Source organism: Zingiber officinale, chromosome 3A, assembly GCF_018446385.1.
Source record: "Zingiber officinale cultivar Zhangliang chromosome 3A, Zo_v1.1, whole genome shotgun sequence".
In the NCBI taxonomy this organism is placed as follows: Eukaryota; Viridiplantae; Streptophyta; class Magnoliopsida; order Zingiberales; family Zingiberaceae; genus Zingiber; species Zingiber officinale.
This window is the reverse complement of record NC_055990.1, coordinates 32,099,150-32,117,960: the sequence shown is the minus strand read 5'-3', so window position 1 is coordinate 32,117,960 and position 18,811 is coordinate 32,099,150. Positions and strand designations below refer to the sequence as shown.

At 37.1% G+C, this 18,811-nt stretch overlaps 2 protein-coding genes and 1 pseudogene across 2 annotated transcripts; 2 read left to right on the top strand and 1 right to left on the bottom strand.

Moving 5' to 3' along the window:
* Positions 1 to 1,721: 1,721 nt before the first annotated feature.
* LOC122051667 (B-box zinc finger protein 20-like) lies at positions 1,722 to 3,095 on the top strand. The gene is made up of 3 exons (XM_042612885.1): positions 1,722 to 1,992; positions 2,096 to 2,542; positions 2,649 to 3,095. The coding sequence occupies exons 1-3, from the start codon at positions 1,816 to 1,818 to the stop codon at positions 2,955 to 2,957; spliced, it is 933 nt and encodes a 310-aa protein (XP_042468819.1). The 5' UTR covers positions 1,722 to 1,815; the 3' UTR covers positions 2,958 to 3,095.
* A 659-nt stretch (positions 3,096 to 3,754) lies between these two features.
* Positions 3,755 to 15,479, bottom strand: LOC122051666 (lysophospholipid acyltransferase LPEAT2-like). The gene is made up of 13 exons (XM_042612884.1): positions 14,998 to 15,479; positions 13,184 to 13,364; positions 12,997 to 13,056; positions 11,267 to 11,430; positions 11,125 to 11,188; positions 9,821 to 9,889; positions 7,936 to 8,031; positions 7,336 to 7,380; positions 6,314 to 6,384; positions 5,899 to 5,965; positions 5,081 to 5,131; positions 4,356 to 4,466; positions 3,755 to 4,188 (listed from the first exon to the last, which is right to left on the bottom strand). Exons 1-13 carry the CDS (start codon positions 15,399 to 15,401, stop codon positions 4,051 to 4,053), a joined length of 1,521 nt encoding a protein of 506 aa, XP_042468818.1. The 5' UTR covers positions 15,402 to 15,479; the 3' UTR covers positions 3,755 to 4,050.
* A 1,339-nt stretch (positions 15,480 to 16,818) lies between these two features.
* LOC122050322 lies at positions 16,819 to 17,756 on the top strand (annotated as a pseudogene).
* Positions 17,757 to 18,811: the final 1,055 nt, after the last annotated feature.

Below are 18,811 nucleotides of genomic sequence, written 5' to 3'. Positions count from 1 at the left end.
TATATGAATTTATCATTCAAATGAGGATCATAATCAAAAGATGCTCGACTTCTATGCTGGTCATCGTGTGCGCTTCTCGATTTATTCTTATGACTAGTGAAAAACTTTCATAGGACCGGATCGATCATCCCAGGAATAATCAAAAAACTCAATTGGGATTATCATTTATTTATTATTATTTTTACAATATATTTCAACACTAAAATTATACCCTAGGTTTACTACTCAGATAGTCAAAATTTGATCCCTAAATACAGTATATTTATAGAAATTTTTCTCTAAAAGGAATATATAATCATAGAATATTGGATTTCTAGGTTATTCATCGTGAGTGTTTTCTCATTTATCCTATGAATGGATAGAAAATTTCTTTGGGACTAAACCAATCACCCTAAGTTTAATGTTACTCGATTGAATAATTTTTTTAACAATGTAGTTCAATGTGCATGCTATTAGGAAAAAAACTCTTCCCACTCATAATTATTTGGTTGTTGATGATAAACTGAAGATTTATCTCCCTTTATATTACTTGATAACGCACTCTCATAAGCATATGATATGAGTGTAATAATCTTTTTACTATAATTAATAATATATTTCAACAAAAATTAATCCTCAAGTTTTTTTTTTTAAAAAAATGTGTATTATTTTTTGAAAATAGTTTGATCCATGATTCCACTCATTCTATTGTAAGGAAAAAAATGGCAAGGGGGGTTTAATAAATCAATTAATTATGGTTACATGATTAATGACTAAATAATAAAATACTTGGCAAGATACCCTTATCTTTATGGAATCATATCTGCTTTTGCAAATTAGTTTAGTCTACATGCATTGCACAAAAACAAAAGGACTCCTTTACTTGCAATCATGAATGCCAATTTTACACTTTGCCTCATCCTCTTTCGCTAAATATAAAAGCATTATTTTGCAAACCGTAACCTAGGAACAGAGTCACCCTGATGAAAATTGCGGAGACTCAAAATATATTAAATATTAGATAAATGTTGGATGTATTTAAAATTAATTCAATAAAAGTTTAAAGGGTGTCGGTAGGATTTTGGTCCTTTGCAAAGGGCATTTTCAAGAACAAAAATAATTTACTAAGTGAGAAATTTACTCATAATGATGAAAATTATATTAGTTTTGCTGATACACATCCATAGTTTATTTTTTATTTGAAAAGTAAATAGTTTAGAGGACTAAAGTTATTCGATTAGTAGTCCACTTGTTAGATAAAAAACGATATTGGAAGGAGCAAAAGAGTACTATATCTATGTGTTGCAGCTCACAATGTTGTAGCGATCTATTCAAATGATACAAGATTGAGAATTAGATATCTCCTACTTGAGCTTAAGCAAATTTATAAATAATTTAGTACAAAGTAATGTCGGGGATTCCTCACTAGTATATGTAAATTATAATAAAATTTTAATATCATCCTTTTTAATTAACTTAATATATAAATTCCGATATAATGTGTTCTAGGTGTGTACTTGAGATATCACAATAGTGAGAAAGTAATGTTTAAGGTTAGGGAATGTTTTTTTTTACTATTTAATAAATTAAGGCGGTAAAATGTAATATTTTAGGTTATAGGCGCAATATAGAAAGTAAATAAAACTATTGGAGGGGTTAAAATAAAATATTCTCAGATTTAATTATAGTTTAATCGTTGCCACTTGTACAACTGGCAATTCCCAATCCACAGCATAAATTCCAACAAGGCCTCCATTCCAATGGCTTCCCACCTGAACTCCCCGGCGTTCGTCCGCTGCTCCGGCCAACTCCTCCTCGACGGAGTCGAAGAGCTCGATGAAGATACTGTGCGACGTCTGTAGCCAAGAGGCGGCCTCGGCGTTTTGCTGCGCCGACGAGGCTGCCCTCTGCGAAGCTTGCGACCGGCGGGTCCACCGGGCGAACAAGCTGGCCGGAAAGCACCGCCGCTTCTCCCTCTCCGCCCAGTCCCACCCCGTCTGCGATGTCTGCCAGGTCTGTCCAAGATGCGATTTTGATGGTTTCGTGGTGGATCTGCGATCAAAAGTCTGGATTTTTTTTTTTTTTTATTTCAGTTCTTTGGATTTGGGAATTGCAGGAGAAGCGGGGGTTCGTGTTCTGCCAGGAGGACCGCGCGATTCTTTGCAGGGACTGCGACGAGTCCATCCACAGCGCCAACCAACTCACCATGAAGCACAATAGGTTCATCCTCACCGGCGCACGTCTTTCCGCCGCCCCGATATCCTCCTCTTCCTCCACCGAGCCGGAGTCGGAGTCGACGCCGGCTAAAGATAGTGCCAAAACCTCCGTTCCTGCGAGAGTTCGAAGTTCGGTCTTGATTGTCGACGCTTCCTCCCCCATCGCCACAACCAGCTGCAGGACTACCAGCAGCAGCACCGTCAGGCCGCCCGTAACTGCATCCACGGGCGTCGCCGCCGATTCTACAAGCAGCATCTCCGAGTACCTAATAAAGATGTGCCCCGGGTGGCGCGTCGAGGACCTTCTCGTCGACGATGCGGCCGTTTTGATGGAGGATTTCGCGAAGGTTCAGGAACATTATTTCGCCCTCCTGTTTGGCCTTAGAAACCCTAAAAACTTCATCTTTTTCGCGCGGAAAAGATAAAGAACAGATTTTTATCATCATTGCGCAGGGAACCGAGTTGCTTCCTTTCCTGGAGCCGGATCTGGACGGCGGCGGGCAGGAAGCGGCGGCGGAGAAGTTCCCAGCGTGGGCGGCGCAGGTGCCCCAGTTCCCTCCGCCGTATTTCTCCGCCGCGACCTCCACCGCCGGCGTCGGGCACCACCAGACGTGGCACGCGAACAAGGAGGCAAGTGTCAGCTACCAGCGGGGCGCGAAGACGGGGCCAGAACAGTTGAGCGAGGACATATTCATGGTGCCACAGATTTCCCCTGCGCCAACTCCCATCAAGCGGACGAGACACTCGCCTTGGTACTACTGAACTGGTCGGCCATTTAGATCACCTTATCTGCCCTCTGTCTAAAGAACCTCGGAAAAAGCTTTAATTTTTCTGAATAATCTAGAGTAAGAACGTTTAATGTGTTCTGAGTATGAGTTTTCAAGTTGTTTTATTTTCCAAGATCTCCGAGTTCTTATCCAGTTTATGAATTCATCTCATGAGAAGTTCAAGTCGATGAACTCGTTGAGTTGATTGATTGGGATTCGTCGGAATCGACTGGAGAGTTAGCATCTGAATCTGGCGAGTAAGAGACAAATGATGTTGAATTTGTGAGAATCCTTCTTTGATGCTCTAGTTTGGATAAAGCTTAACGCTGGTTCACCTTCTTGTTTGATATATATATATATTTGAGAGAATGATGGAGAGAAATTATATATATATATATATATATTCAATTTCCTCCGTGAGCTTTATCTTCGTTGGAATTTGTTCGTCGTTCGCTCTGGATAACGAGGAAAGAGAATACGTAGCTGGGAAATTTGTACTTCTCCGCTAATTTAAAACTATTAAAAAATTTAAAATATTTATCGTATTATTCATCTTTGATAAATTTAAATATATTAAATAATCGCTTCTATTTTTTATTTAAAAAACAAATAGTGCCTTGATTTACTCATGGCACACGAGTGTAATTCGACTAATCATCTCAAGTAAACAACGAAATCAAGTAGAATTTTCATCCAGATGAATATGAATATGCTTTTTTCCTGATGCAGGTGATCATGAACTAATTGAATGGTCTGCAAATTTGACTATAATGGAATGCATCTTCCATACTATGGTTTAAATAACTCTGATACTCTATACCAGGTTTTGCTATAAATAACAAGATGCAAATAGTGTTTATAACGAGTTCAAGCATAAAACTAATGCCATTTGCAGAATCTAATAATATCCACCTCAAACACAAATATATTCAAAACCTTGCATCATTTTATCAAATATTGTGCTTTGCAGCCAACCGACGTGAGGCAAAAAAGAATATCACTGGATGGGTTGGTTAGTTGCGACTGAGGCATAACGTCTGTGTCGCCATAATCGAAGTGATGTGCAAAGTTTGATCACAATTCCAATCTCACGCTATTTCCGACTGGTCATCAGTCTTCAGATGTGTGCTGAAAAGTGCTATGAGTAATGGATTCTTTTGTAGGCATTCCATGAATTCATCTTTTCTGATCACGCCATCAGCAGTTGTATCGAACAGTTGATGAAGCTGAAGGAATTATAGCTCACTTAGTGTAATGACAAAACAACACCATAAGTTCAAAAGCTAAACCGAAGTAACTTAAAAATATCTCCATTTACAGCATTTTATGTTGGCTCAAGAATACGACCAATATGCATTCAATAATAAGAAATGGATTAACTTTGGTTCGTTACCTGTTCGGTAGAAATGCAGTCTGTTGAGTTCTCACAGCACTTGGCAAAAGCCGTTTCACATGCCCTCCAAAATGATGGCTGTTTTCTAATTAGTGCTGATCCAGTCAAAAACTGCAGATTGCGGTCAATTGCAGTGCAAATTAGTTGAAGAACCAAAAACTAAAAAAAAAATAGTGTTAAATTGAGGGGTTCATTCAAAAAAAGTTGATAGATTGGAGACATACACAATGAAACTAGAAAACAAGATCCACAACTTGGCAAAGAATTGTGCAAGAATTAAGTAGAGATGAGATGGTTCAAGTGTAGCCTGAAGTAAGAACATAATTTGCAAGGTTCTTTCTTTTTCCCAATGAAGAAATAATTCAAAATATTTATTAAAATTACACTACACTAAATTTGACATTTGACATCAAATATATACAGATGAAGGTCCTATAAAGACAATAAACTGCATCAAACAAAGTCATACTTGGATGTGCAGGTCAAACGTGTTGTTATACAAACAAGCATTATTTAGAAAAGTTGAATTTGCATTGTCAAGACTGAGGCATTGAACGTGATATCAGAGTCAATCATAACTTGTGTGGTTCAAATGCTATTCATGTGATACTTGCATCATTGTGAAATTAGTAAGTATAGCAGATGCTGTTAAAGTTGCAATTACATATAATAAGTGGAACTTTAAATCAAGAAAAAATTCCTTACTAAGAAGTTAGTTATCTTACCTGCCGAAATGTTATTGACCCCTTCTTATCCGTGTCCAAATAGCCAAATATCTGAAGAGACAGTTAAAAGAGATCCTTCGTTAAGGCATTTTTCAAGGGTTAGCTTAGGCACATATGTAACAATCTGAAGTCATAAGTTCCAACTATTTGTAAAGAGTTTAGTATAGACATCATTTGTGAACCAAAACAGAATTTTGTCATAGGACTGAAAGTTTCTTGGTCAAATATGAGCAAGCATTAAAGCATCAAATTTTAATCCAATAGGAGTTGAGTGTTACAACTGCATTTGCCTATAAATATCAGGTTTAAGAACTACAATTATTTGACTAATACTTCCATACCTGTAATTGGTAATTGTGCAAATAGTGCAAAGTAGATACTATAATATCTAATCCACTGAATTCATTATACTCAGTAGCATGATAATCTGGATGTCATAAATCAACAACTCTGTTAGGGTTCTGGTTTTTGTCGATCATTTAAATGATCATTAAAACTCTTGAAATGTGCCTTCCTATTAAACCAACTTGAATGAGATCTGAAATCTAAGATAATTGTCATACAACTCACACCTATGAAGACACTAATATAGTGAATATGGAAAGGATCAACTGATAAGAATTCCTGATGGGATTTCAATCCTGAACCATTTGAGACAATCGGTTGTGACAAATCTTAGTTGGAATTGCTTGAGCATAAAAATAAATTAGTTACATGTTAGAGCAGCACAAACAATTCAACCTAGAGAAGTAGAAACCACTCATTCAGAAGGGAAGGTAAATTCCTTGGGTTAAATAAGCACAAGACGTTCGACTAACCTTCTCACCCAGAGGATTCAAGCAAAGTCCATATGCTTTCAGAAAACCATAAATTTGAACCCGCCCGCTGTCACCCCAACATTACATATATCAAAAATTAGCATTGACAAAAAAAAAAGAACAACAAAAAAAGAATTTAAGCTTCAATAAAGTTAAAGCATGATGATGTACTGGACGTGTAAAACAAGATGTTTTAGAAATTGACAGTAAGGCTACATATGTGATTGCAAAATAGTCAACATGGAGTATGTAGCAATGTGGTTACATGCCATCTATATCATTTTTTTATAGCATTACGAAATTGCTACATAACCCGTTTTTACCCTGTTGGTTCTAACAACTTTAAGCTAACTCCTACATTAACAGCGAAAGAAATAATTTATATCGAAGAAATTTCAGACTTATGCAGACTTACTTAGAATCTGGGTCCATAGCAAGAAATTTATCCAAAAGTACAACAGCTTCCGATGTGCTTATGTTAAATGACTGCACAGTGAAAAAAGGTTTGTAATTAATCAAAACATATAAAAGAAGTCATCTTTTCATAAAATAATATATGCCATCATGGGTAACCGCATCCAAAAGAAGATATAGAGCAAGTAGACTTCAGTCAGTAAATGCTAGAATGTCTAAAAGATGAAATGCAAAAGTAGTCACATTGTTGTAACCTAGAAACTACCATCGAATTATGATCTTAAAATATCTTCTGCAATTAAAAAACACAAAAATCCTGTTATAATCCAAAAATTGTAGAATCTAGTCTTTTTTTGTTTTTTTTTTTGAGAAAACTGCATAGTAATTTGTTTGTCTCAATTAAAATTCAGATAAAACATCATGCATGTGCATCCAAAATGTGAGACACTCAGAGCAATTGAAAAGAAAGATAATGCCTGTGGGCCTTGGTAGCATAATGAATTCAAGTGACAGATGGCATCAATAGAGTGGATGTGTCACCCTGAACAAAGTGACATTTCCTCATACCACAATATAATAGAGCATTGAATGTCTAGATTGGGATTTGTTAAGTGATATTCATACTGCGAACACATTAAGATTCCATGGCAGAATCATCTAAATGAGTCGTTCTTTTGTTTTGTTGTCAGTGAATAATCTCCTTTCTATGATCTTGAGTCTTGATAGACAAACAATAGTCATGCCAACATCAAAAGTTGGTGATGTGAACTAATGTGGATTGTATTCAGGGGCTGAGTAATTCTGGAAAATCAATATCTATTACCAACTTAGATGAATCTGAACGAAATTGCAAATGCAGAATTCATAATGAATAATAGCTTTATAAGAATGAAAAAGAATACAATTAAACTTCTTTTTAGGTTAAGTGATAAGTACAATTATTCTAAACAATGTTAGAACTTAGCAATAACACTACCAAATAAAATCTTATACTGGGATTAATATGATAGATTCAGTACTCACATTTTCTACCCATCCCATCTCTACCATGTAGTTCGAGCATCTCTCCTGTGAATTAAAATCGAGGAATAAGATGAAATGACTACTTAGAAAGGTCATATGAGAACTTGAATGTAGAAACAAGAAACAAAATTTATCAAGTGCCTATAGAACTTAGAAGCCATCTTATTGGATTCTTCTTTCATAAGAAATAATTGGAGTTGTATAACCAAGTATTAACTAACAAGCTGGCAAGCAACCTAGTTGGTAGGGCCTTTGTAATTATTGGTAGATCCTGGATTTATATTCTGCCAGGCATTGCCTCTAGTATGTGTTTGAAAAACCAACCATTAACTGCGTTAACTAATTCCTAACAGTAGATTCTCCAATATCCATATAAGAGCCATTAAATAATTTGAAAACAAAGCATCTTTTTAATATGCAGCTCAATTTTACTTCCTTCAGAAGTATATCAGCTGATAAGTAAGGTGCTCCTCAATAAATCAGCTGATAGTGTATTGAGCCAATATTTAAACACGAGAAAGTAACTTGAGTGATGAACTGAACAATGATGCAAGTGGATGATATTATGATAGTATCAAATATGGAAAATTTACTGTTTACCTTTCCAAGTTCAGATGCTCTTGAGAAAAGTATCATATCTCCAAAAGAGTGAGTTGTCTGTAGAACATTAAGGGCCCTCGACATGGCATTGCTAGTCTGTGAAAGGTTTGTACAAAAACAGATAAAAGGTAGCCACTTCCAATAAATGAAAGTCTAACGCTGGGATGGAATAATAACAAATTTAGAAGTTCAACACCTAAAGAATAAAATAGCAAATAATCATATTTATGGATTCAGTAGGAAGAATCTTAAAAGATATTGAGGTTATCGTGCATCAGTAATTCTGCATGATTGCGAAAATTGTAAAACGGTAATTGTTTGTGCTGGAGAAAGCTGATTTACTCCACAAAGAGAAAACAAGAAAGGGGGCCCAAGTAACATGTAAATTCAAAATTCTATCCTCAAGCTGTGTTTATGCCAACTATTTGGATCAGTTGCATCAATCTTATCCTTCCATCCTCCATTAAGTTCACATCCATTTAAGTTCTATGTGAGACTATATAATCAATAATATCCATATCATTTTTTATTATATTAATTAGAGTATTCTTTGGTGTCTCTGCCTCTTATGCCTTTTTCTCTCCAATTGATTTGAGCTAGAATCAACTCATCATCTTATTATAAAATCTTCTATAGATTCCTACATGCATCAAAATACCTACCAAAGTAATATCCAATAACAACTGAACAATAATTCACCAAAAAAATAAAACGAAATAGGATATAAATATATAGTTTATACTAATATATTAAGATGTTATGCAGATCAATCCACAAAAATGAAAACTTTATGTTTGAGTCAACTTGTTATGACCTTGGTAATAATTATTCCAAACTCAAACCTGTAATTTGAATCAGCTGTTGGATATTGTGTAAGCAAAGAAGTGTCCACAATCTGTTTATAACCACAATTATGTTAAATACAAACCTACTAATGTGTACTATGTTGATGATGTATAAATGTCATGTTAAATTTTGCCAACCCTATAGGAAAGTACAAGCTGTCTAAGGGACAACAGTATTAGTCAGTACAACTCAAACAGCAAGTTCGCTAGCATTTGAAATCTAGTCAGCCTACATCTAGTTTGGCCATCTTATTATCTTTTAAAATTTGATGGGTTATCGACACCTTCTTAACTCACTTCATAAGTTTGGATCAATTCAACCTCTTTTGCTCATAGATCTGAATATGTCAAGAAAACTGCCTCATAAGGCTAGCTTTGGATGTTCTAGAAGAGACTGGCTATTCTTGTAGTGAAACATATCCGAACTCAGCGTCGAGATGAAAAGAATCTAGTCTAACTAAATAAAGGTTTCAGATATTCTCCAATGATGATTTTGTAAACATATAGCAAACCATAATTCAAATAAAACCTTGAAATTGCTACAACAGAAAATCCAACTATCTTAGAACTCACAAAATTGAATTTTCATTAAATATTTAAGTTTCATTCTGAGCTAGCGTTTGGGTCCCTAACAAGAAGGAATAGGTATTGTGACATGTAGCCCATGTTAGCATATGGTGTTGGTGGCACTGATGAGGAAGACAAAGAAAAAGAGGTCACTGGTGCTGGAGAAAGCTTCACAAGATCTGCATGAAGCCTCGGTGTCTCCCTAACTTGTCCACATCAAAATCGAAGCATAACAAAACCATCTGCCTCTCACAGTTGATCAACATCAGATATCACCTCAGCAAGAATAGAACGTAATATCTTGATTGTGCAGGTAAGCATGGCATGAGATTATAAGCCATGATTTAATGTTGAGAATAAATGCCACAAAGAAAGAAGATTACTGCTAATCTAATTCATCAAGTAATACAAAAATTATTGAAAATATATTACAAAACTGGAAGCATGTATCAAAATCCATTGAACATGTATACCCTATCTGAAAATTTTGTTATGTTTTGTTGTTTGCTCTCATCTGGGAAGATAACAGGAAGGTATTCCACCTATCAAGTGAACAAACACATTCTTAGTAAACAAGTCTACAGATGAAGCAAGCTCAATCATAGATCCAAGAGTTACAAAAATATTTTCTAATATCCTGAAGAATAGTTGTGTGCTAATAATAAGCTAACGTATTCGTGTAATCATGCATATGTAATAACCAAATTCTACTTTTAGGAAAAATTGAACTACGACATCAGTAAAACAATAGCAACAAAATCTGATTCATGAGCAGAACAACCTGAAGATAAGTTCAGAACTAAATTATATGTATTTCATTTCAGTATCATAGGAGTGTCTGGCTATCAGCAAATCAATAGCATTGCCATAATAAACATAAACAAGTTGAATTAACTGCAGCAATCCAACCTTCAGTGTGAAAAACTACAAAAGGCATTTCCTTACGTTGTATCCAGCATTGAAGACCTTCAGGATAGTTTTCCTAAAGTTGAATATGTCTTGTTAAGGTCAAGTATGATGGACATGTAAAAAATAGTTGTATAAATTTTTATACTTGATATTTAAGATACTCTCAAACAATCATATACTGAACAAAAACAAATGCATCATCTGAAAGTTTCAAACTAATTGAAGAAACCTTATGGTTTCTAGCTTGGATAATGAGATTATTCAAGTGTTAACCTAATATCGTCTTTGCAGGAGATCCAAGACTCATAGGACCAAGGAAGGGCAATCCGGTGCACAAAGCTCCCGCTATGCGGGATCTCGGGGAAAGATCCATTGTATGCAGCCTTACCCTACTTTTTGCAAGAGGCTGTTTCTAGTTTGGGGCAAGAGCAAGACTCAGGAAGTAAGCAAACTATATAATAGATGAAACACATCTATGCTTAAAGCCCTGTCATGAACAAAGTTGTTTCAACGATGACAACTACAAGATTTGTAAGCATGTTTGCCTTTACTGTTCAATTATTTTTGTTTCACTCCTATATATATTTAATCTGAATGGAAACTGTATCCTGGATTCAAATAATGGTTGGTCGCAAAAAATAAATTTATCGTCGCACAAGACCAGAAATCATTGATGAAGAACAAATATTCTGACAACCGTAAGGGAATAAAATAGGAAAAATAATTATGCAAACAATCATACTTGGAACAATTAAATACTAATTTCAGAAATACATGTGAACCTTAGAACTGATAAAACTGAAAGATGCAAAATACCATAACACAATTAATATGATAAAAAAAAATTAGGAACTATCAGATAATGTACCTCCATAAAATTGTGAAACTGTGTGAACATTCTAAACATGAGCTTCAGCAAATTAACATTTCCCCTAAATTGAGTGAAAAGTAATTCATTACAAGTACACCAAGAACAATAATTAAAAATATATTATGTGTAGAATCCATACCAAGATTGGTCAAAATGTACATAAGGATAGCGAACAACCACAGGTTGAAGTGGCAAACCAGGAAGGAATGCACCTAGTCGAAATGAAATGAGGAACCTCCCATTTGTAGTGGTCCCCTCAGGAAATAACATAACACGTGGAAAATCATTGGAAGAAGCCTTTCTCTGTTTGCGTGTCCTAGAAAGCAAATTTCTGTATCAATAGCTAATAAATATATTTCAATTTAATTTTTCTTATCAGTACTCTTAAAATTAGGTTGTTTTCCTCCTCCTAAATATAAATTAGAGATATTCATTCATCATCATAGCTATTGTAACGCCAAAACAAGTTGCTTATGAAAAATCTTTACATGAAGAGGTAAAGTGAATTATGTTCTACAACACCAATCAAAATCACATAGTAAGTACTGAGGCAACAATCTTCTAATTAGCTAGCTAATGTCTGAAAACTCTGGGCCCCTGATAACCAGCATTTTATTCTAAAAATGGATATTTGATCTTGACATGTGAAGAAAGCAAGCCAATAAGCTAGACTTTAAAATGTGAATCTCCCAAGCCAAGTTTTACTTGATTAGCTAAACTTTTAAGTTGGTTAAGACCAATATAACTTGAGGTGCAATCAACTCATGTTACTCATATTTAGTAATTTTCTGGAGAAAAATTATCTGAATTTTGGATTCAGAATTTAATTTTGAATTCGATTGCTTTCAAATATTGTCTTATTACTTGGTAGTAGATATTCTACAAAAGAAAAAAAGCAAAACATAAAAAGCAACCTGAAATCAACCTGAAAATTTGAAGGGATTTTTAAAAAATTAGGTTCAGGTTCAAGGAATTTTTTTAGAGTTTCGAGTTTGGGTAAAGAGATTTTTAAACCCAAAGTTCAAACAGGGTTAGGTATGATATTTCACTTGCCCACACCTAATGACTAGGGTGTGAAATGATAAGAGTTAGTTATTCACTCGAGAAGGCATTTTAAAAAGAAGGTAAATTCTGGGAGAAAATGAAATTTTCTCTTTCAATTGACCATCATATTAACATAGTTAAACTTTAGGTAAAATGGTATGGTTTTGCAGAGTTAAAGTAAATAAAAGTCAAATTACATTTATGTCCATCGAGTTAATAAGATAGACTAGGATCATTTAGGATTACTCAATTTATAAAGAGATAAAGTTAATCTCTTGGTGTGTAATCTATAGACTAGAGACAAAGTGCTAACAAAGGCAAACTCAAGCAAGGAGATGATAGAAAATCCATCTGCAGCAAACTGAAATTGCAAAAATCTCCCAATGCCAACTGTATGTTTCCCTTAGAATTGGGGGAAGAAACAAACAAAAAAAGCAAGACAGGTAGTATGATCAAGAGAAGTGAAGAAAGAAGTTCCCAGCCTATATTATCATGTTATTATCTTAAATTTTAAGTCATTCTATATATATATATATATATATATATATATATATATATGTTCTGTGATGGTTAATGTCTAAAGCTGTTGGACATAGAGGCATTTTGTTAGGCCCTAACTCAATCAATATTGACTAGTTAAGTTTGTTATTGCCACCATGGTAGGAACGTTGGTTTTACCAACTATGTAATGTATCTGAATGCCAAAGAACAATAGATATTAAATTCAATAAACTAACTTAAATAGAATGTAGCTGAGCAAATGTAGGAAAGAAAATTGATTATATAGATAATAGCACTGATCTAGAAGTCATACAGTCTTTATACCTTTATTTCATGAATAGCAAGCTTTCTTGATTGTGGTGAGAACCTATCAACATATATAACCTACAAAATATGACAAGCATACCATTATAAAATGATTCGATAAAAAAATTCCCATGAGAGGATAAGAATAAAATATTTATTAAAATGAAGACTTGTTTATGAAAGATCCCTAGACAACAGAGATTACCTGCATTGCTCTAACAATAGTTCCAACAAAAGGCAATGAATCATGTGATTCAGAAGCAACCATAGTTGGAATTAGTTCATAGAAAAAGAATATTGGCTCAATGTATGAGATATGATTGCAAACAACTATAGGTGCAATCTCCCTGGGAGCCGGTCTTCCTTTTCGTTTAATCCACTGGTAGCTGTTAGAAAAGCAGTCATAGAAGCAACCATTAATAAGCTAAATATACAAGCATCTACAAGTTAAACACGCTTCATAAGTTGGGAAAAATCTACATTCCTGCAATTCAAGCAATACTTTGAATACGAGACAACCCTACGGAAGAAATATTGAAGCCTTCACAGAAAATACATAATGAATATACCATCATCAAAGGAAAACATACATCAATTACAGAATTTTGTAGCTCTAATGAATTGGATTAATACTCTAAAGACAACAAAACTTTACCAGATCTTATTATATTTTTCAAAGAATAAAATCAATTTTTGCTAGAATTTTTCTTGTAAAGACACCAAAGCTGAACGCTAGAAGTTTCCATTCAAGGTGGAACTGCAAGCAATGCAGACTTAATAATATACCATCATCTAAGGAAAACATAGGTCAATTATAGAATTTTGTAGTTATAATGAATTTGGATTAATACTCTAAGGACAATAAAAGCTTCCCAGGTCTTATCATATTTTCAAATAACAAAATCAATTTTTGCTAGAATTTTACTTGTAAAGACCATTGGAGGTGGACCTGCAAGCAATACAGACTTAACAATGTGTAACAAAACCATGAGACTTTAGCCTGCCACCACTTGACACTGAATTTAACTGATATAATCATTTTTATGTTAAAAATGTAATGATGTGTTCATGGTGTAATGAATTTTCACAAGCGACATATCAGAACCAGCTTGGTAGATGTTTCAGGTCCAATTTGAGTCATTAAGTTCATCCCAAAATTTATTAAAACTCTCCTTAGTTTGTGTGCAGGCTTATAAATTATATAAAGAAAGTATGCTTAGAGTTACAGCAGTGAAGAGTTTGGTTGAACTCATGTAAAGGAAGCATATTTAGCGACAGTGAACCTCCCAAAACAATTGAGGTTTTGTTTGCAAATACCAATGAGGCAGATACTTGAGAAAAATTCACATAAATAAACATGACTTAACCATGTTCTTGATATTCAACCCACATGTAAAGGGGGGAGATACAGTTCCTAAAAGATCAAAGAATTCACATTTACGATTAAAATACCACATATTTTTAAATGAAAATCAGGAGATAAAGAAAGAGGATATGATTTTGAAAACAATATAAAGTATAGAATCGCATGATCATAGAAAGTACGAAAACAATTGTATTGAGGGATTGATATTCAAACAGAATATTCATTTACACAAGGGACATCACAACAGTGTTTGTAGTGGACCAATATAATTCAGATTTATCCAAACCAAGACAGTGGCCCATATAACTCAGAGTTATCCAAACCAAGACAGGTCCATGATTTACTGAGTCGAAACTCCGAACTTATACCAAAGAAGTTATAAGACTATTTTTTTATTACTCCAATCAAAGTATCAAAAAAAAAAAAAAATTGTCATCACATTTTTCATCAAAATAAATATACGCAATAATTCTGACAACTAGTTGCTTTGTGGTTAGCATTTACTGACGACTAATAGTGCCAATATTAACCAAGAGTAGGAAAAAAAAGCAATTTGTACTCAACTACACTAAAATGTTAACTTCCATAATCAAACCTAAACCAGACTGCCAAAGAAACCCTCTTTTTACGCTTCTAGTAAGACGGAATATTACCCGAAGGAGAAGAGGATTAAACGGGCACAAAGCCTGGTGAGCCACATGGCACGGCAACGCCATCTCGGCATGGGGTTTTGCTTATCGTTCCATCCATACAGCGCCACCAACGTCGCCACATAGCCTACCGCGATCGCGATGCCGAAGAGGACGAGCCGCGCCGCGGCTATGGGCAGGCATAGGACCGTCTTGCACCACTCGTACATCCCGGATATGGAAGGGATCTGGTTCCGGAAAGGGTCGATAGGGCTCATCGGAGGCAGTTCGAGGGGCGGCGCGCCAAGGAACGCGTAGGGGCTCTCATCCAGCGCTGCGTCGGTTCCCCGCTCAAGTAAGCCGTTCACGTCGATGGCGACCTCGGAGTCGATGAGGGGAGCAGTGAGTTCGCCGTTGAGATCCGCCATGAGATGCGAAGACAGGAGACGAGGAGGATCTCGATCGAAGAATTGAGGGAGATGCCAAGTCGGTAGCTCGTCGTCCACCAAAATAAAAAGAGGTGGGAAAAAAAAAGGAAGGTGTGGAAAGTGAGGGCAGGACAGGAAAGACCATTCGCACCGATTCCCCAGGGTGGGCCCTCAGTTGTCGCTCACATAATTACGGTGTTCCCTGTCTTGCAATAACATGCGAGCTTCTCCTGTTGAAATATAGAAGGATTAACGTATTTTGGTTTCTCGGGATTGTTTTATCCTGTCACATGACAAACATGGAACACAGACAGTGACTTGCCCAATAGAGCCACGAAGGAGAGGAAGAGCCACGTTGACGACTTTTGTCGGCGGATTGGGTGACGCGTGAGCTTCACAGGAACGTTCACAGAGTAAACCCTAAGATAATTGACCCAGACACGTACCGCATCCGTTACGCTGAACGAGCACGTTCTTGGATGGTCGGAGTTGGGCCGCTATTTTTTTATCCTAAAGGCGTGTTAATAGCGAGAGATAAAGAGTAGGATCGATGGCAACGCCGTTCCTGACCTAGGGACGCACACTCCGTCACGATTGACAAATGCTATGTGGGTCCCACAAATAGCGTCTCATGCTGGCTAGGGTCCGCTGATGACGGTCAAGATCGGTGGTTTATTATTATTTTAAAACTTCTTCGCTAAGGCATGTGCCGTCCAATTATGTAACATATCCAGTTGCCAGGACTAGTGACATTAAAGGAGTCCGTCGACAGCTCGTCCGAATCCCACCCACTGGGCACTTGAGTAATGGGCACAAATACATCCCCCATGCACTTGACTGACACGTGCGCTTTAATGCCACCCGATGAGTTAATTAATTCAATCGTTACTACATTAAGTACTTGTAATTGTTTTTCTTTAATTCAGATATTTAGTTTTTTTTACCGATTCAATCCGTTTTAAAAAAAAATCCTATTTTAAAAATTATTTAAGCAATAATAATAATACTTTTAAATTTTTATCCGAGTTTGTCTAAGAGGGGTGGTGGCGGATCAATAGACAATGAGGACTCGTAGAATGATTAAAGAAAAGCAGCCTGCCCATTAATTTCGCCTCCTTTATTTTTTATCAAACGTCAGATCTGCCGTATCGTGATTATTAATCTGGCGTCGCTTTTGTGACTTGTCGCATTCTGGGGACCGGTGGGAACCATTTCGTCTGGCGTCCGCAGAAGACACTGCAATGGTATCAACTGGCTTCTAGGTTTTCCTTGGTTATATTTCGTGAGTCGGGCCGGTGCTGGCTGGGCTTTGGTGATTCCGAGCCTTAGAAAATCCACTCAGTCCGGTGTACGGTGGAATTCCACGACATCGCTCCTTTGGTCCGCCACTTTATTCGTCGATTTGCAAAACGTAACAATGCTCGCTCCAGCGCCCCCAGTACATCCCACGGCCAATACAGGTAAAATCATAATCATGGATAGTGGCTATTAACCCTTGGAGGGACCCAGACGTCCCGAGATGATAGGGAGACCTCGATCCTCCTCATTCCCGACTCTGAGCTTGATTGGAGCTGCAAGAATGACGGAGGCCTCACCGCCCTCCGAGTCGTCAACGTGGCTATCGTCAGGATCCGTAATCCCCGCGGCGAAGTGCTTGTCGAATCGCACCAGATCCTCTCCGACGGCACGGTGCGACGCCGGTACTGACCACTCTCCGAGAAGATGATGCCTGGGGCGGCTATCGAGGAGGCTGCCGTCCGTGCGGTCCGTGAGGAATTGGGGAGAGATGCGGTGAGGATTGTGCCCGGGATGTATGAGATGAGGGTGGAGGACAGGGCTTCCACCTCCTATCCGGGCCTTCCGGCACGCTACATCTTGCATACCGTTGATGCCGACGTGGATGGACTGCTGGAGGCTGGTGAATTCTCGACGGAAGATAACGGCGAGAGCGTTGAGGCAGTGGAGGAGAAGGTAGTTTTTGTAAGGAAGCATTTCTGGATGTGGGTCGATGATGCCGGTAGCATGCATCAACCATGCGAATGATGCGGATTCAATCATCCACAAAGGCAAGTGATCCTGTCCGAAATTAAGAAGATGGCTAACGATTCCATTGTTAACCAAACAAAAACTTCAAAATGTCCTTATGTATCAGGAAAGCGGTGCTGACATTACGTAACTATTTTGGATTGATTTTAATATCATCAATTAAGTTAAGTTAGGCTCTGCATATTTAATGATATGGAAATCGAGTTGACGACTAGATGTATTTGAGGGATGAAAAGCTGCGAAAGAATACATCGATGGAGCGAGAAGGACGCGCACAATCCTTTCTAAGGATGAGAAGCCGGAGCGGAAGACTGCTCGAGGAGAAAATCAGAGTTGGGTTCGGGTGAATTCAACTCTGGATGATTGAAGGATCACTCGTTTGACGAGAGAAGTCGGATGAGTCAGCACAGAGCTAACTTATCCGGGCGCTCAAGCCAGTCCAAGCGCTTGAACCACCATGGTGCCAAACATGCGCCCCATTGTTGCTAATAACCTTAGGGGCCACGTCAGTAGCATTCCGAGCACCCGGAGTTGGTCCAGGCATCCGAACTTGGTCCAGGTGCTCGGATGATGATAAAGTTTTACCATCGCACTGTTACATAGTTGTTACGAGCATATAAGACGCACAGTTAGGGCACCCAGAGTGGGTCCAGGGGCCCGGAGCAGGTCCAGGCACTCGGAATCACCACATCAACAAACGACTATTTTCGACCTGTAAGCTATAAATAGAGCTCTGATCTTCTTCATTGAAAGAACACTCGAATTGTACTCGAATACTTTCCCGTTTTTTATTGTTCGTGAGCTGTCAACGTCTTGTACGAGGTTTCTCTGCCTCCGACTTGTGTCAAAGAAGGAGTCGACTTAAAGAGATTCATTTGTCTTGAGTTAGCAACCTTCTCGTTCTAAACCAAATAACCTTTTTACCTCGTATTTCTTTCAGTTATTGTATTTATTTTTTATTGTCGTAGTTAACGCCAAAAGAAAGAGAAAGGTAGATTCATCTTAATTGCAGGACTATTCACCTTCCTTTAGCTGGCTGCCAAGAGACCAATAATTGGTATCAAAGCAAGGAAACTTTAGAAGAACTAACCGTTAACCGAAGTAAAAAAAGAAGATGGCCGGAGTTAGCATTCACCCGCTTAAGTTCGAGGAGGACTTCACTCACTAGAAGAGAAAAATTGAGGTATTTTTAAAACTGACTTTGATATATTGCTAACAATAAAGTATGGTTTTGTAGCATCTCGCGATAATAATGACAACGCAAAAGAAGAAGATAATTGAACCAAGAAGGAACAAGCAGAATTCATGGCCAACGGAAATGCAATGTTCCACTTGCTCAGTGTTTTGCCACCTCAAGAGGTCAA